This window comes from Sturnira hondurensis, unplaced genomic scaffold, assembly GCF_014824575.4.
Source record: "Sturnira hondurensis isolate 20B ecotype Veracruz unplaced genomic scaffold, ASM1482457v3 Scaffold0010128, whole genome shotgun sequence".
In the NCBI taxonomy this organism is placed as follows: domain Eukaryota; kingdom Metazoa; phylum Chordata; class Mammalia; order Chiroptera; family Phyllostomidae; genus Sturnira; species Sturnira hondurensis.
The window spans coordinates 5,549,613-5,570,164 of NW_028082759.1; the positions used below are offsets into that span (position 1 = coordinate 5,549,613).

The window sequence follows — 20,552 nt, forward strand, 5'->3', positions numbered from 1 at the left end:
AGGTATTGATACATTGTGTCAAGCAATTGATTCTGAAACATCAGGGAGAAAACGACCCTGTCATCGCCTAACCCAGACGATGAGCCAGTGCGTCATCGCCAGCATGTGCACCTTGGTTTGTTTCTCCCTAAGGGAGAAGTTGCGCTTGTTCCTCTTATACACAATAGTGGCAACCCAGGAAGGACTGTCTTACTCCCATGCCACAATTTTTCTTTCCATAATTAAAATTAATCTGATATCTATAAACTTTAGAATCATAGATTATAAAATAATAGATTATATTTAAATACTAGGTCGATTTTATATTTAAATAAATTTATATTTAAATAATAACAGATTTTATAATCTAAAGTAATAGATTATAAAATAGTCTATGATTTACCTCCCCTGAGGTAAGCTCACACATACTTGTTGACTCTGTTGAAACTCATTGATAAGTTGTTAAGGAACCACATTCAAGTTAAATTATTAGATGTAAATTATGCCATTGTGAAATAGAAACGAATAAAATAAGAGAAGGATTAATAGCCTCCTTCTGGACAATTGCTGGTTTATGCTTTTTAGGCAAATATCATAAAATCCCAGTGAATTGTCCTTGTTGAAAAATGTTTTATGAATCATAATAATGTCAGTATGAATCTGCTTGAACATTGGTTAAATTTGAGAGTGTTTTACTAGAGTTACATACAATATCATACAACTAATTTTCAAGAGGAAAAACCATAGTTTATAAGCAATTGCTAATTACCATGCTTCACCAATATAACTTTGATTTCATACACCTCCTCATCAAGTCCCCTGAGTGAGCAAAAACAAAGTCCTCTTTATTAATGGCATTTTTATTCCCTTGTCTAGTTAATAGTGGATACTCTTAGAAGTATACATTATTTCTTAGAAGAAAATAGAAAACTCCTACCTCTGCCAAAACCTTGATAAGTGAACAGAAATAATATAACAAATCCTTGAAGGAACAATAAAATTGGATGCTTTACAACCTCTTTTCTCTTTGATTAATCAACTCTAAGAGCCTTCTTAAATGTATCATCCTCAAATTAGAAGTATTCAGAAATACACTGTTCATAGCCTATATGGATATTGTTACAGATTAAAACCATCTGTGATACTCTTTCTTTATTAGAGATCAAACTGTAACTTTTGTCCATTGAACAAAAAAGGGAAGATAAGAAAAATATGAGTTAACAATTATTGTTAGAGTGATTAGTTGTATTTCTAGACAAAAAAATTCTCCATCAATTACACCTTTCATTATGTGAGGAGATTTTGATTTTATACCCTGTGGTGGTTGGTATTTTGAGGTCATTATTCCACTCTAGTAAAGGAATTTTTCCCTGGGTATTTAAAAGTAAATTGTGTAGTTATATTTCTCACAAGCTGGGCTTTATTTAAAAGGTTAGGAAGAAAGTTAACTATAATTAGAAGGCAATGGGAAGGTTACTATGAAAGGAATTGTATGTACTTTGGGGGGTTTGTAAGACCAATTGACCGAAGCTCTACACCCTTAAAATGGTGCTTGCTATTCTCCTTTGCTATGGAACTGAAAAGTTGCTTAAAATTTTATAGATGCATTATTTGTTTAAGTTATAGTTTCACCTGCATATGTGGAACAACATGACTAGACAAAAATACACTACAGAGAGACTCAAAATTATTGAAATTATGCAGTTAAAAACCAACTTCATCCCTGGCTGAGGTGGCTCAGTGGATTGAGTGCTGGCCTGTGAACCAAAGGGTCACCGGTTTGATTCCCAGTGTAAGGCACGTCCCTGGGCTGTGGGTCAGGTCCCAGCAGGGGGCACAGGAGAGGCAGGCACACATTGATGTTATTCTCCCTCTATTTCTCCCTCCCTTCCTCTCTCTAAAAATAAATAAATAAAATCTTTTTAAAAAATCAACTTCGGCATCAACTTCTCTATGGGTATCGACGTGCTGGTTTACATAGGTCTTGTGCTGAGAAGTAAATTAGTTAATATAATTTTAAATGACATATTATAATGATTGATAAATACTGAATGTTCATCTAATGTTATCATTGTGTTATATAGTATGCTATAAGTTTAAATATATAGCTCTATAATCAAATGCAAAAACCTACTTTTATATAATAAAGGGGAGGGGAAATAGGTTTACAGTTGTTAGTATGGAAAATAATGCAATAATTAGTAAATAATACAAGAATAAACTCTGTGTTTCACATACTCACAAAGGTAAACCTACTTTTGCCCCACCCAGTATATTCCAGCCCTTTATTAAGTTACTGCCTTTGCTTATTCTTAGACAGACCAGGGGGCTTTCACTTCATTGAATGTACTATGCTATCTATATGCTGTTTTGCAGCATATAGATGAAGGAGTGGTCTTATTTACCACTCCTTCATCTAGCTACCATCTATACTCAAACACTACTGTATTCCTAAATGTCTTCTATAACTCCGGACACTTAAAATAGGCTTCCCTTTTTTATTCTTTATATATATCTGTATACAAAACATACAAATATATACATTTATGATACAGTTTAACATTGTGTTAGTAAATGTAATGCAATTGCTTTCTTTTTGATTCCTTCAATCTGTGAGATTTTGAAGATGGAAATAATGTCCCCTTTAAGTATATCCTCAGCATTTAGTTGAGTGACTGAAAAAGTGTAGTAGTTAAATCAATATTTGTTGAATGCATGAAGATTAAACAATGACCAACATTGTGTTTCCCCTCATGTTTTGTGCTCCCCTCTTACTGCATATAATAGGAGATTAAATTGAAGCTGTAGTAAAAAATCAATATGCTTAATGAGAAATGTTATTAAAGAAATTGAATCTGGAAATTGTTGAGCTGTTTTAGGCTTAAGTGATTGATTGCCAATAAGCATCAGTTGATTTATAAGTATGCATGTGGCTACAGTAAGTAAATGAAATCCCTAGTAAGGTTTTAAATATAAAAAAAAAAGTCTTCAAATGGATCTGGTATTGTAGTCCCCCCTTATCTGTGGCTACAGTTTCTGCAGTTTCAGTTACTTATGATGAACAGCCATCCAAAAGTATTAAATTAAAAATTCAAGAAATAAACAATTCACAAGGTTTAAATTGCATGCCCTCTGAGGAGTGTGATGAAATCTCATGCCTTCCCACACTGTCCTGCCCAGGATGTGAATCATCCCTCTATCCCGAGCATCCATGCTGTGCATGCTACTCACCCTCCAATCACTTAGTAGCTGTCTTAGTTATCAGATTGACTGTCACGAAATAGCAGAGCTGGTGTTCAAGGAACGTGTATTTTATTTCATAATAGCCCCCAAACACAAGAGCACTGATTTGGCAATTTAGATATGCCAGAGAGAAGCTGTAAAGTGCTTTCCTTTAAGCGAGAAGGTGGCTACAACACAATAGATATTTTGAAAGACAGACCACATTTATATAACTTTTACTCACTTATTGTGATTATTCTATTTCATTATTAGTTAGTATTGTTAATCTCTTATTATTCCTCATTTATGAATTAAATTTTTCGTAAGTATGAATGTCTCGGAAAAAACATAGTATATCTAGAGTTTGGTACTACCCATGTTTCTAGCCATCAACCCACGGGGGGGCCATGGAATGAAGCAAATGGAGGAAGGCTACTGTAATGCATCATTCAAATATGAGAAACTCACTTTGTCATTTGTGTTTTGGGCATTTAATGACGAAAAGTTGGACAGGCGAGGGCCCTTGTGCTGAAAGTTTCTAGTCCATTGACTTGGGATGGTGAACACAAAAGACAATAAACAAATGGTGTATTATTGAAGAATTGTATGCCAGAAACCTATATAATTTTGTTAACTAATGTTTCCTCCATTAATTCAATGAAAAAGTAATTAAAAAATAAAAATACTCAGTTTTATTATGATGTAACAGGTACTATAGTTACTGAACAAAAACCTTAAAAAGGTCAAAATTAGGCATAAGAAGGATGTGTCTATTCTTAAAGGATGGGAAGGGTTTAGGGAGATGAAGGGGACAAGGGAAGGACTTCCTATAGAGACAAGAAATGTGTTCAGAGATGGCAGCAATAACACAACCTAACACAGAGGTTAGCAAGTGTTTTAAAGAGGTTGTAGTAAAGAGTGAATATGTGTGAAAAGATTTAATAAAGACACCAGCTTTATAGACCAAGCCAAACATTTCTTTAATCTTTTTTTTTGAAAACTACAAGAACCCATTAAAAGGGTTTTAAAGAGGAAAGGAAAGGGGTATATGTAAATTTGTGAAGACCTGCCTGGCTTTAATAAGAGGTGTCGATTTATTTACACATACAGATTTTTCTGAATTTCTTGAGTTACACTGGTTAACTAAATAGGCTTTGAAGTGTACACTTTTATGACACATCACCTGTATATCATATTGTGTGTTTACCACCCATAGCCTTGTCTCCTTCAATCACCGTTTATTCCCTGTTTACCTTCTCCTACGGCCCTTCACCTCCTTCCCTCTGGTGATCACTATACCGGTATCTGCGACTGTAAGTTTTTTTGTGTGTTTTTACTTAATACCTTTAGCTATTTCAGCCAGCCCCACTCTGCCCAAAGTGTTCAGTCTGTTCTATCTATGAGTGTTTTTATTTTTATTTTCTTTATCTTGTCTATTCAATTTCACAAATAAGTGAAATGATATAGTATTTTCTTTCTCTGGCTGACATTTTTCTCAGTATAATGTTCTCTAGGTCCATCCATGCTATTATAAATGTAAGATTTTCTTCTTTTTTCTTTTACAATAGAGTACTATTCCATTGTGTAAATGTTCCATAGCATTGTTATCTACTCATCTATTGAGGGGCACTTGGGCTGGCCTACAAAAAGCAAAACAAAACATTCAAAGAAATAAATTGAAGGCTGACCCAATTACTGAAGAAACAATAATGGGAGGCAGAGATGCTTAAATTTTTTTAAAGATTTTATTTATTTATGTTTAGAGAGAGGGAAAGAGAAGCAGAGAAGCACCAACATGCATGTGCAAAAGAATCATCAATTAGTTGCCTGTCACATGCCCTCAGTTGAGGACCTGGCCTGGAACCCAGGCCTGGGCCCTTGACAAGGAATCAAACTGGCAACCTTTCATTTTGAGTGATGATGTTCAACTTGCTTAAGAGCCACAGGAGTCAGGGCCAGAGTTGCTTAGATTTGAGTTCAGACAGATAATCATGTTTAATCAATGCAGAAAAACAAACAAAAGAGCTAGTCTGGAACATATTATATCCTCTTGGTCAGCTTTTAATAGAGAAATAGAGATTTTTCTCCTGTTCCTCTTTTGCAATTGAAGGCTGAGCAGGGTGTCTATCTAAACGATTGTATTTACTAGGCTCCCTAGTACAGTTATTGCATTTACTGCTCATCACTGACCCATAAACTGTTGTGGGACTGCCAGGGAGAAGCACCATTTATCTTTCACCTGCTTTGTGCTGCCATGAACCTGGATTATAGATTGATGGGATGTAGATTGGTAAATGGGGCTCCAACAGCCCTCTCGAACCCTGAGATGACCTTGAGAAGGAAAGCCATGCTCTTGAAATGCCAGAAGATAAGAGTTTCAGTTCTAGCTGCTTTGTAGAGCCACCATGCCAGCTATGGACAGTATATTCTATGGGAAAATAAATTCTTATGGATTTAGACCACTATTTTTTTGGTCTCTTCTACTTAGTGCTAGACACAACTGTTAACATAGATCAGATAGATGTAGAAAACAAATCATAGAACAAATACTAAGAATGAGAAAACAATAGAAATCTGAAAAAGAATGTATTAAATTTACCTGAAGAGGTCAAACTTTTAATCTTAGTAATATAAGCCATAGTATCAGTGGTAGAAAAATGGCTTACTACAACATTCAAGCTAATTTGTGTTTCATGTAAATAGAGTGCTAGACTTAGCAAGTAAAATATGACACCTAATTAAAGTTGAAATTCAGATAGACAAATATAATTTTTGTATAAGTATGTCCCATTAACATTTGGCACATACCTACAGGAAAAAATATTTACTGTGTATCTGAATTTCAAAATTACCTGAGGGTTCTATATTTTATCTAGCAAGTCGTTGAAAGTGTTAATACTATATATCAGGTTATTTTCAAAGAAATAATATTTTCACAGGGGTTTACACTTGTTATTGAACATGACTGAATCAAGATACTAATAGTTATAAAAAATAACATATTGTATTCAACACTTGGCGTGTATCATTGGATTTTACCACAACCCTTCCTCTTACAGATGAAGAGACTGAAGCTTAAATTGCTTAAATCAATGCATTGTATCACATAGCTAATAAGTTATACAGCTAGAATTGAAATTGAGGTTGGTATGATATCATTTGATTTCAATGTTGAATAAGGACCAGATTATAATAAAACTTAATTAATGGTGGAAAAGTACAAGTATGATAAATAAGATACATTCAATAATGGCTAGCATTTTTAGACCTAATTTTTCTCAGAAACAAAGGAAATAAAAATCTCTCCTATCTGGCCCTGACTAGTTAGTTCAATTGGTTAGAGCATCATCCTGATACATCAAAGTTACAAGTTGGGTCTGCGGTCAGGGCACACAGAAAAACCAACCAATGAATGCATAAATAACTGGAACAATAAATGGACAGTTCTCTCTCTCTCCCTTCCTCTCTCTCTAAAATAAAAAAATAATAATAATTTTTAAAAAATCTCTGCTACCCGAAGCCTTTCTGAGATTTTTCCTGGTAAAGTCAGAGTATCTAAAAATAGAGCCGTGTTTTCATTTCTCCCATTCCTTCACTTCCAACTGCCAATTCTTTTAGCCAACTCTATTTTCTAATGATGCCTCTCTCAAATCTATATCTTTGTCTCTATGCTTGCCTTGTCTTTCTTAATCCAGCTTTCATCTGGAAGGTGACTTCGAAACCAGGAACCAGCTGATAAAAACTGAGGTCAATAGGAGAGTCATGTTCTGTAGTTCTCATCTGCATTGTTCTCATCTGGTTGTAGCTGATAAGACCAGGTTAGGACTCAGTCAGAATAACACCAGAATTGGAATTTGTGTGCCCACCTCCAACCAAAAAAGCATTATAAAATGAACCAATTATCTTTTCCAGGAATTTGGGCAGAAAGAGGGTTGAGGACACAAAACAGAGGAAAAAAGGGAATATACAGTAGATGAGTGAATTCAATGGTACATCTCTAGAGCAGGGATTAACAGCAGATTGCTAATAGGAAGATACATTAGCATGATTCCTGAAGCTGGATTGAATAGAAAAAAAGTCTTCTAGTTTTAGTTGCTATAATTGGATCAAGGTTGGTTCTGGTGCTTCTTGTTAGTTATCTTATTAATACATGTATCCTAATGTTGAGTATCTATTGTTTCAGGCAGATTGAGTATACCTTTGCTCCTTGAAATGTGTATTAGAGAAAGAGAGCAAAGTGGAAGAGAAAGGGAGGAGGAAAAAGAAGAAGGAAGAGAGGAAACAAAGAACCTAGGTTAACTGAACATCTGCAACAAGCCTCAAAGAGTGTAACCAGCTTTACAAGGCGTATCTTAGTAGTTCTCTCTCTCTCTCTCACATACACACACACAACAAAAATGAGTTTATTCTATTATCTTTAATTTATGATTAGGAAGTTGGGGCATAGGAAAGTTAAATAACTTGCTTGAGGGCACATCACTCCCAAGAGACTGAATATTAATTGAAACGTGGACAGTCTGTAACCCCAGCACTTGCTGCAAACTACTGTGCCATATTCTTTCTGGCAGTCCAGGGATGTCTTTTTATTCATTTGATACAAAAGAGAAGAGAGGCCAAATGAAAGGCTTCAATCACCAATTAAATATCAATCGGGTCCACACATAATACCAGAGAATATTAAATATATGTATAATATATAGGGACCAAAATTATTTGAAATATACTTTCCAAAGGGAAACAAAAAACTACCAAAATCTCACTTCAACACAGTGTTTAAGCATATGTAGAGTCAGTCAGGTTCTGTAAACATCCCAGCTGCACTACTTATTAGCTCAGCCTTGGGCTCAGTGCTTTTAGCATAACTCCCTCCAGTGTAAATGAAGAATAAGTATCCCTGCTTCATGGAGGGAATTGTTTTCAGGGCTAATGAGATAATAAAGGAGTGGAATGACGAGCAGTTGTACGAATTCATTCTATTAAACAAATAAAATTAGGTTTGCAATTAATGACAGGGCTGTCTTCCACACATAAGAATGGGAATAAGTAAATGTAGAAGAGAGGAGTAGTTATGTTACTTTTGAAATATCTATATTATTTTTTATTTCTTTTAAAAAGATTTTATTTATTTATTTTTAGAGAGAGGGGGAGGGAGAGAGAAAGAGAGGGAGAAAATCATCAGTGTGTGATTGCCTTTCCTGTGCTCCCTACTGGAGGCCTGGCCTGCAAGCTAGGCATGTGCCCTGAGTGGGAATTGAAATGGTGACATTTTGCTTTGCAGTCCAGTGCTCAATCCACTGAGCCACATCATCCAGTGATAAATCTATATTTATTTATTTTGTTTATTTATTTATGTCTTTTGAGCTGTTATTTTTTTCATGAGGATGGCTGGGGTGGGAGGTGGTAGGAGGAAAATGGAAACAACTGTACTTGAACAACAATAAATATATATTATTTTAGTTTTTTATAATCAGAAGGTGTTATATCTTGACTAGTTATTATATACTAAATCTTATGTACGTTAGTTAAAGAATCACAAAGACTATTGTATATTGTCACTGATTCCTTTTGACATGAAAGACATTTATAAATGTAATTTTACATAATGTAATGAGAACTAAACCCACTTAGGAAAATAAATAAATTAATAAAAGGGTCTAAAAACAGATTCATTTCTGAAATTTGAAATTCTTTGCTTAAGAAAAAGTCAGAAAGCAATTTACTATGGCAAAATCATCATGATCTTGCAACACGTCCGAAATCCATATCTAACAACAAAAACCTACATTTTAAGAAGCTGCTTCCGAACATATCAGATCCAAAAAAATTAATTAGACACATTCTTAGTCCCAGACACTAGAGCTCATGCCAGCTAATTTTAAGCAGAAAAGGAACTTAATAAAGATATTAGGAAGCTCACAGAACACCCGGAAGAGCAATGGGCGAGAAGTCAGGAAAAAGGGATGAGCAGCAGCTGAGCCTGGGTGACTAGACGCCCGTTGGAACTGAACACTGGCCACTCCAGAGTTTATGTAACTGGTGCCATTTATGTGCTGAAGGTGGTACTTAAGCAGCAGAAAATATAAAACAAAACATAATAAGTAATATTTATAAGTGTTTTAGTTCACATTTTATCTACATTGGTAAATGTGCTTAATGTATTGAAGTGTATTCAATGTATTTAGATAATCTGACAGTTGATGTCATAGTACTCGAAGTGAAACACCAGGGACATATTTTGGAAATGGAATAAACATTTCTTCTTTCAGAGATATCTTTGGCTATTCTCTGCAGTTTTAGTTGAATGCTTGTCAACTTAATTAAATATGGTTTGAAGTAAAATCAAAATTTTTAAAATATTGGAAGTGCTTTTAAAATTCTCAAAATTTATCAACTCTATGAAATGTATCCAAAATAACTTTGTCCAGTAACTTTCATGTTATTGATTCTAGAATTTATCTAATATTTACATCTATTTTAATTAGCAATAACTATGCCTTGGATAAACCTCATTGACTATGATACTGCCACGGTGCAAAGCTAATATTTACATACATTTTAAAGACCTAACTTGCCTATAATTATTTTTCTAGAAATCAGAAGTTTTTAGAACAGAATCAAGAATTAGGAAGTAAGCAAATTAATTTACAAGATCCATGCACAAGAATAGGTCCACTTTTGCAAGCTGTCTATAGAACATCACACACAGTATACTCTTCCTTACTTTTGAAATAATTCAAATGAGCTAACTTTGAGCTTTTTCATATCATAGCATCTAGAATACACAAGCTTCTTGAAAATTAATAGTGGAAAGGCTGAGGGTAAACATTGAGATATAAAATGAAAGATAAAATACAGATATGAGGCATAAAGCAAACCCAAGTAGATTTTGCCCCAAAGAATCTCGAATGCCCCTGAGATTAGACCACATTCTTCACCACAATGTCCTTTAAAGCTTAGACAATTAAACAGTACTCTCCATATACACTCTGAGGGAAGTTTCCAGATGTAAGCAGACTTAGAAAATTTTCATTAACATAAAAAATACTAAAATTGCAGAAGTTTCCTGTTTTTGAATAATTCGAGGACATTAAACAAAGATATTAATTAGTTAAATGTAACCAATAGGAGTGACTCTCTCATTAGCAGTTCTTCATAAAGCAATAAGGCATAAGGGGATAAAAGATGGCTTTCTTGAATGATAATAAAAAGTAACTAAAATGTATGTGCAAAGGGATCATAAAACCCCCAAATCACCCCACCTTAAAAGAGTTAAAAGATCGCCCCACCTTATTTCCATAGACAAAAAAATGACATATTTTTTCCCCTTCTTTAAAGGTCTAGGATGCTGTTCACTCTTGGATGCTCACTTTTAGCACAAAGCGTGGAAGAAAGAGGTGAGCACCTGAAGTCTGTTCTGTTTTTCTTCACCTCTGGAGCTGCACCCTATTGGACTGGGTTTAGATTCTGAATCTCTAGGTGTGAGCCAAAGTGGGGAAACATTTCTTCATTCTAGGACAGGAATGCTTTTATTTGTTTGATTAAGATTTATTGTTTCTGACCATTATGAAGTTTTGGAGGCAAAAACTGCCTCTTCCCACTATAACACCAGCGATAGGGTGTGGCTCAACCAAAGTAGCAAATGCAAGATTAATTATTGGTAATTAGAGCAATTCTGAAAGTCGGGCCTTTGTGGTTTACGTTTATGTGACTTCACACCAGCACAGTGCCCCATAACCTGCTTACCACACCTGAACAAGTGATCTGGATAATTTAGATACTTTCAGACGATCCACAGTGCACCCCCTGGTCAGTAGAATGAACGTGACAATGTTCCAACAATTCTCTTCTACTCTGCATGCAATATTCATTAAGCTCCTTAGACTTCACAGAGTCTAGAGTAGTCTATGTGGAATATGCAAATTACAAAGATACATCTACTTGTGTACTTACACTGATGTCTTCCAGATCTAAATTGTTCAGAATAATATTGTTCCTTTTCCAGATGATGGGAGGCCGCAGCGCTCCCTGAACGGCACAGCTCAGAACAGCACTTTGCCCCACGGTTGCCGCTGTGATGCTCAGCTTCTGGTCTTCAGGCAGACTCAGCTGGATCACCTCTGTAGAGATAAAGGGTCAGTAATGTTGATGGGCCCATAGTTCTGTATAAAGTGTTTAAATGCTAGTAGTGACGGCTTTAATTTAGATAAACAGGAAGAAACCTGTGATGAACTAAAAACAGAGTAAATTGTTTCCAATAATAGGTCAGAATGACATTTCAACTTGATTGACAAGCATCCTCATGAGGCAAAGTACTATTAAACATGAAGCGAATATCAGAAGTAGGGTTATAATAAGTCTGGAAGTCGCACCCAAAAGAGAAATAAATTATTTGACTGCCAAGTCAACATGTGCTGTATCATTGGCATTGAAATAAAAATGAAGTTGTTTATTCACGGATAGATTTAGATTGTAGGTGACATGATATCATGGCTGGCTAGCTTCAGAGAACACTAGCATAGCTGAATAGCTAAAATGCAGCATTATGCTGGAAACATAAATTGACTCTAAAGGAACGAGATTTTATTTGCAAAGTTGAAGGAGGAAAAACTGAACTTTGCCAACCAAACAGCAATCAAGTAAAATTCTGCCAGCCACCTTTATCAAGACAGTGTTGGTACATACAAGTGCTTTGTGATCTCTAAATTTTCAAGCTAAGTATCATATTTTTAACTAAACATTGGTTACATTTTTTCTAATAATTATTCTGGACCAAAAATATAGTTAGTAACCTGGATCTGGCTTTTTCCCCCTATTTTCTGACAACCCTTACCACCTATGGGAATTAACAACTCTGTCACAGACCTGAACGATGATTTGGGTAATCTTACCAATTTTCACCCAGGTGAAAGCAGCCTTTCAGTTCTTAGTTGACATTCACAGACACTGTAACTTCCTCTGAGTCTTGCCATGACTGAGTCTTGCAGTTAGAGTTTGCTCAATCTTAGCCAGGTCAGAAATACTACAAATCACTATTCTATCTGAAATTTCCATAGTGGTTGGGGGCACAATAATTGTCCCCTGTTCCTTTGCTGGGGTTAGTGACATTTTCCTGGGATGGGGTGTTTAGTGGAGAAACTTGTGGCTTAAACTCTGTACTGTTACCATCAGGTACCATCATTGCTGCCTGCTTTACAACCTCTCCCCATTCCTTTTCACCATTCTACCTGTTTCTGTTTCTGAATCCTGTCTTCTTCTGGAGAAGGAAGAGAAACGGTAACCAAATGAATTTTGTAAAATATTCATAAAAGAGCCAGTAAATTGTTGTTTAATGGTTTGGGTACTGTTAACAACGGCACACGTCTTTGTATCAGAAGGTCAGGAAAATCCCCCCAAATGCACGAGCTAACTTAAAGTTGGGATCTGTGATGCCATGGGTCACTGGCTGCCACCCCATTATCTGATGAAAATAAATAGAAGTTAATTGACCCTTATATTTTGCTACATAATTTCTAGTCTCTAAGTCTAAAAGCCAGGGTTATTTGAGTTATCATTGTTTTGTTTTGTCAGAGAGCAGGTGGGCATGGTTTTGAAGTTATAAATCCCTATGAGAGACACTCAGCCCTAGTTCATTATTTTGGTCATTGACTCACTGAAAAAAATATCACATTGATAACAAGCATCTTACTCAGACATTTGTATAGACATTTTAATGTTCCCTAATGACATTTATCCACATTTACATTGTATTTCACTGTGTCCTGAATGGTAAGAACATAAGAGATCTTTTCAATCTGTTTTTCTTCACTGCTGATTCTGTTATAGATATTTATATTTATATAAAATCACAAAAAGAAACAGTATTTGACCAATTAAGCATAGATCAAATTCAAATTTGCAGACACAGTGATTTTTAACATTATAAACTATAGGAAGAGAGAGCATTATAAAGGTAATAATGTGATATAAATTTTCATGTAATAATTATTAATAATTTTCCAATAACACTCCTAAACTTTAGTTTCTGGTTCCTCATAAAATCATGTAAGACATAATGGAACATCTGGTTCTAGAAACGGCATGTTCACATCCACTATTCTGGCATTTTGAAGTGCAACTGCTGTTATGTCACCTTGGAATCTCTTCACTAACCTCCTGCATCTGGTGGAGGTTCCAGGCCATTCGAACTGGTTGTGCTTTTGGTAGTTACACATTACAATGCTAATTAGATAAAGTGAACATGTTAGAATAAATGCTGAGATTTGGCACCACGTTATATGGGAAATCTTTCTGAAGTGTAATTTTTTGAGAGGATGTATAATTAGAAATAAGAATTACTATCCACCCAGGGAATATTAACATGCACAGAAAAGCTTTTTCATTAATTTGGAGATTACATTTTTAAATTATTTTCAAGACTATCTCAGTAATATGTATTCTTAAATAATGGCATGCATTTTGAAACTCTTCAGATTTCCTTTTCTGCATATTTCATGCTATGTTTCATTTTTCTCTTTATATATTATATAGAACTACATATACAAATTCAATTATGTTCACTTGCTACTTATCAAAATCAAGTGGTCTTTTCTTTAAATAATTTAGCAGCAAGATTCATTTACCTATGCTGCTGTCATGCTCATCTTTCTCGTTTTTCTGACAGTTACTGCCAAGCAATGATTTCGTCTCACAAAATCACAAAAGTTAAGCATTTTTATTCTTAGTTTCTAACTTTTATCAAGAATGTTTCCATGGTGAATAAAATACTTACAGAATGCTATATTTATAACTTTATAGATAAATGGTAACTATGTCTAGACTGCATTAATAATCTGAAACAATAACTATAAATCAATCTATAAATAAATTTAAAACTTATTTTTAGGAGCTACTGGTTGTTGCTGAGTGTTTGTGTATATTTAGGAGATTATAGTTGTTAGAAATATGAGTTGCAAAGAAAAGTATTGAAAATAACATCATCAATTATTGTTAATCAATATTTTATAAATATACATGGATGAGAACATAATTTATTCTCCAGCAATCCACTGATAAACTTCGTACACTGGTTACTGTACAGCCAACTGCTCTGCAACAATAACATCAATAGTTTTGGTGTCTCTTCCTCTCTTTCCAGCTCCAATGATAATGCATGCATATATCACAAAATATTAAAAGTAATATGATGCCCTGACAAAAACATATAAGGTAGGTATAACAGATGAGACTGAGTTAAGAAAAATCTCAGTACTACTTCTGATATATACATTTTGCTTCCTATCAGTGGCCCTCTCAAGTATACAAAGAAATAGCAAATGCTATGGTATTTCCTCTGATCTCATGTTATAAATGAAGACTATGAATACTATTTCCAGGCCAGCTTTTTTTCTTCTGATTACTTAGGAAAGCTAAGAACAAGTGAAATAGTTTCCCTCTGTGGATCCCTTTCTCATTTTCACAACTTGGCTTAGAGGAATATTAAGAGCTTACTTTAAAGGAATAAAAAATCATTGTCTTTGGCAGAATCTGAAGCCAAAGAGACAAATATAGCTGAGTACAACTTCAACCTCAGCAGGTAAGTAGTCATAAAACATCTGTTCCAATAGCTACTAGGTGATAAAAGTAGTAATAGGAACTTGGGTTAGAATAAAAAAAGTATCTGACCTTAAAATAGAACAGAATGGGAATAAAATACTATGAATATTTGTGAAAGACCAGTTAGAAAGAAGACAGTTTTAGTAATTTTCATTGAAAATTCATCATTTCGAAATCATAAGAACATAACTTATAAACAGAATTCAGTGCTTCTAAATACCTATACCTTTTTAAGTTCTTAAATTCAGATTAGGTTGAATATTCTATTTAATTTATTTAAATACTAGTCTCATAATCTTATTGCTCTAATCATGCTTATGAATCTTATTATAAGAATGAAACCTGGAAGAAATTTTATCAGAAATATTTTAAAATAACATGTATTTTCTCCTTATTTCACTAAAATAACTTTCCAATTAAAAGCAGAAAATAATAAAATAAGTCAGAAACACATCTCAAAATAGATACTTAGGAATCCTAGATGGAGTAAATTAGTTATTCTTATAATAAGAAAATGGCAATTACTCCAGGCTGAACTCCTTAACTAATTGGGATACTTTGATGATATCTTTTTCAAGAAGTAGTTGATTTCAAAATAAATGTTAATGTTTACCTAATTTAGGTACACCAAAATACACACTAACTTATTATGATAAAATGACTAGAGCTTTTGATACTAATTGCTTATCTATAAACACTTGCATGCTTGTATTATAATTTGTATTATTAAAATAAAACAAAAACTTTGATTATTTACCAAGAGATCTAGACACTTTTTTCCTTTGTTAACCATGGACCAGATAATTTGACTAACTCTTCCACTGAAGACCTAAGACAACAAAAAAACAAATAAATGACACTGAACTCTTTAAATATATCCTACCACAAGTACTGCCAAAGTGAGCAAAAAAATAACATATTTTAAAAGCTTGAAAGAGATAACAGTATAGTGAGGAATTGTCTAGCCAATGTCCTAAAGGAAACTATAACTTAGAGCTATGAGATTGCACCTGGAATCACATGTTACTTCGGGAAATTTTCCCATCTTTTTTTTTTTTAATTTTATTTATTTATCTTTAGAGGGGAAGGAGAGAGGAAGAGAAACATCAATGTATGGTTGCCTCTCCTGCGTCCGCTGCTGGGAGTTGGCCTGCAGGGAACCAGCCTGCAACTGGCAATCGTGTGGTTCGCAGGCCTGTGCTCAATCCACTGAGCTACACCAGCCAGGGCAAATTTTCCCATGTTGACAAGGTGACTGAGAGGCCAAAGTGCCCTTGTTGTGTTTCTTCTTGTTCCTCCAGGCACCTGGGATAGGTACAGTAACGGCTTCTTCCATTTCTGTGTGAGGTGCTATACTCTGCAAATTAATGTATGGGCTGCCACGAACCATTACCTGGGTGTCTCATAAAACATAAAGCTTTCTACTCTATAGTAAAATAAGATCATCCTAGTCATATAATCATTGTTATGAACAATTTTAAAAATAAAATATCAAGCAAACAATCAGAGATAACATGGCACACAAAGAAAGAAAATGAGAATGAAATGAAATAGCATATAATAGCAATGCTCCCAGCAGGATTATTGGATTTATGTTTGTGAAAATAAAATTCAATTTAGAAATTTTGACAAAGAACTTGAATCTATAATCTATAAACATTATAAGTTTATAAGAGAACCAAGTAGACATTATATAAATAAAATATGTAATAGCTTAAGAATTAAACTGATATACTTACTAGCAGATTAGACACAGCAAGAAAAGGAAATTAGTTAACTGGAAAAGAGATTTAAAAATTGATGGAATAAGCCCTGGCTGGTGTAGCTCAGTGGATTGAGCACAGGCCTGTGAACCAGAGGATCACGGTTTGATTCCCAGTCAGGGCACATGCCTGGGTTGCAGGCTGGTTCCCTGCAGGCCAACTCTCAGCAGGGGATGCACAAAAGGCAACCATACATTGATGTTTCTCTCCCTCTCTCCTTCCCCTCTAAAGATATATAAATAAATAAAATAAAATAAAAAACTTTAAAAAAAAATTGATGGAATAAAAAAAGGACAAAAATCATCACAGGGTGGTGATTGCTGCGGAGAAGGGAATAAAAGGGGACTGAATGGTAGTAGAAAAAGCAAAATAAAGATAAAAGTATATAAAAACACACACAATGGGTCTTAGTTAATATATGATAAGGATTATGATATAAATTAAGGTTGCTGAAAACATTTTGTTGTGCCTATACCAACACACTTAGATATTTAACTTAAAATATTTATGCTCATCAACACAGAATATATCAAAATAACATGAATCTGGTGTAACAGAATTTTTACTTTGAGCACTTTATTTCAGAAAAATGCCTAAAAAAAAAACTTATTCCAGTGCTCCCCCATTCTTGCCCATTTATTCTTCAAGATTCAACCTAACTGACCATTTTCTCACAAGACCTTCCTTGGTCCTCTTCCAAATTTCCACAGTATTTTAGGTAATTCACACTGTCTCCATGATTACATATTAACTTTAATTAAAATCCTTTTGGTTAAGTCTATTATCATCTACTAAATAAAAATTCTTTAAAGATAAAAAAATTTGAAAATACAGATGAGGTTAACAAAAAAATAAATGTATTTGAAATCTCAGAAGGAGAAAACAGAGAAAATGGGCAGAGGCAACATATGAAGAAATGATAGCTGGAAATTTTCTGTAAATGTTGAGGGACACCAATCAATGGATTAAGAAGTTCATCAAAGTTCATACAAAGATAAACTAGAATTATTCACACCTAGACACTAAAGTGTAAAACTGAAGATAAAGATAAAAATAAATCTTAAAATTATGCAAACAAAAAAATACAGATGGCCTTCACATTAAGGAGAGTTAGGTAATTGATATCATCAGCAAAAACAGAAACAAAAAGCTAGGGAAAGTATTGGAAAAATAAAATCAACCTTGGAATTCTATACACACAGACAAAAATCAAAATAAAGTAAAAATATAAAAAAGGAACTGAAAGTTTGTTTGTAGTAAATTGCACTAAGGTAATTTATGAAGAATGTTCTTTGATCAGAAGAAAATGACCTTGGATGAAGCTCAAAGATGCGAAAAGGAAAGGAGAGCACAGAAGGTGTTCAAATATGATGCCAAGTTTAACGTGAAGCTTCAGTACTTCAAAAATACCTGACTACATAAAGAGAATATCTTAATAATCTTGGGGTAGAGGGAGATTTCTTAAGCAAGACACAAAAAATTCACCATAAGGGAAGTGATTTATAAGTTTGACTACCTTATAATTTAAATTGTCGATTGCTCAAAAGACATCATTGAGACCTAAACGCAAGTTGCCAAACGAGAAAAGACAGTGTTGTGCCATTCACAAACCTAGCAAACATCGTATAATCACACAGAAACTTCATTTCTTTAATAGGACCTTTCCTCCGTGCTCTTTTGGTTAAACCTGGCCTCACCTGGCCCCCTGCCTCTCCTGTCTCGTTGCCTGCACATCCACTACCTTAATTTTTAAGCCCTCAGGACAATGAGGTTCTGATCAGCATTAACTACTTTTAGGAACAAAGTCTTGGGGGTCTACTGATCACAGAGACATAATTTTAGTCAAACTAGAGGTAACATCGAAGCCTCAGTTGTCTTTTCACCTCCAGATCCAAGAAAGCAGTGAAACCAGAGGCAAGGATACTATGGTTGATATCACAGCCAGATAAACTGATCTACTGCCCCCTACTCTAGTGTTGACCAGTCAGAACAGACAGGGACCCTGACCATGACTCTTAACTCCTGTAGTTATTGTGATGAATGTTTTTTAATTCTTTATAACTCATCCTGTAAGCCAGGTCTTTGTGCAGTAGCTCACCAAACCCTTACTTTGCTGTAAGCTATCATTCCTGTTCGATTGGGCTTAGATGCATTCAGACAGACCCCTTTAGTCTAGTAACAATTTCATATGCAGAACTAATAAAGATCTCCTGAAAATCAATAAGAAAAATACAAACAAGTCCAAAAAATCATCAGCAAAAGACTTGAACAAATGCCTCATGATTAGTTAACCTATAAAGCTAAGAAAAATCTAAAAAAGCACTCAACCATAAGCGTCATCAGGGAGATGCAAATTTAAGTCAACTCTTTCAGATTGGCGCAAATTACCAAATCTTGTGATAGAATCAGGAAGAATATAAAGCAATATAAATTATTTTTATAAGATTTTATTTATTTATTTTTAGAGAGAGGGGGAGGGAGAAAGAGAAGAAGAGAAACACCAATGTGTAGTTGCCTCTATGTATATTTAGAGAGAGGGGCTTGCAACCCAAGGCATGTGCCCTGACTGGGAATCAAACCAGTGACCCCTTGCTTCACAGGCTGGCGCTCAATCCACTGAGCCACACCAACCAGGGCTAAAGCAATATAAATTCTTATATACCTTAACCAAGTGTGTAAATTCATATACAAACTTTTCTCCATTGGGAAGTAACACCTGCTGTAGACAAACTAGATCTGCTAGTTCATGTTTACAAAAGCCAAGTTATCCATCAGCTTTGCAGAAACCTGGAGTGCGATATAGATAAAACAGAGTGTTTAGGTAGGAAACAGAGTGTGAAGGAACAATGTAGGTAGCCACACGTAAATTTTCAAGCTACCTTTAATATATTGGACAAAGAAAGAAAAGAAGCCATCTAAATGGGGAGAGAAGAATCTGCTAAGGAACAGGACAAAGGAATCCTGAATTTATCCTGAAGAAAGTGAGCTGGTAGAGAAGAAAATTCAAATAATAAGAATGATAATGCAATTATTCCTGCCACAAATTCTGAAAGACATGAGGACAGAGAATCACAAGCATACATTAAAGTATTTAGCTATTACAACAAAAAAGTCATTTTTTCCTATGTCATTGGTGGGATTTACAACTTATGGGGAAATGCCTAAAAAGGCTTTAATAAAATATTTTCTTCAAAACAATGAAACAAAGGCTTTTCTACAGAATTGGAATTTCCTTTTTTATTCTCTTTATAACTGTGATAAGGACAATACAACATTATAGACCTGACTGCATTTCGATCATACTTGAGCAGTTATACATGTTAACAATAGGGAGTCTCATTTTCTTTTTTTCATCTCTTTGATATTCCTTCTGTGGTCTTATGAATATTGCATAATTGCCATACAACTTTTTGGCTCACTTTTATTTAATTTCTTCTTTCAAATAAATTACATACATTAGAATTTTAAACTGAAGTTTGTGAAGAAGCCCATTCATTCAGTGATATGTATGGAAAATCTCAAAGGTGCCTACAACTGGGTAAATTTAACATGATAGGTATATAGTCTAGAATAATAATGCATTAATAGTTCAAGGTATACTCCACCCAGTTTAACATTTCTTTACAACTGTGTTGCTTATTGCAGGACTACAGTAAAAGAGAATTATTGTCAAATTTGCAGAACACGTACTATTTTTTAGGCATTATTCTAAGTACTGACTTCATTTAATTTTCAAAACTACCCTATTCAGTAAATGCTGCTATGATCCCAATTTTATTTTTCTATTTCTGATGCTATTGTGTTAAAAAGATACATGGAGCAGACAGTGTCAGGAAGGAGCGATGCAGACACCAGTGTGGTGACAGGCAGAAAAAATGGGGGTGGGGGGTAGGTGGAGGTGAGCAAACGGGAGAAAGTCGGGGCAGAAAGAGACTTTGCTTGGGGCAGTGGGTACACAGTGCAGTGTGCATGATACAGGGTGCAGCCAAGAGGGGG

General features: G+C 34.6%; 1 protein-coding gene across 4 annotated transcripts in view; it reads right to left on the reverse strand.

Annotated features, from left to right (window-relative positions):
• FSTL5 (follistatin like 5) overlaps positions 1-20,552 on the reverse strand; it is a 558,399-nt gene that overhangs the window by 168,370 nt on the left and 369,477 nt on the right. For all 4 annotated transcript variants that reach the window (XM_037058318.1, XM_037058317.1, XM_037058316.1 and 1 more), the window contains exon 7: positions 11,152-11,318. In XM_037058318.1, coding sequence (XP_036914213.1) covers positions 11,152-11,318 — 167 coding nt within the window. The remainder of the gene's footprint in view (positions 1-11,151; positions 11,319-20,552) is intronic.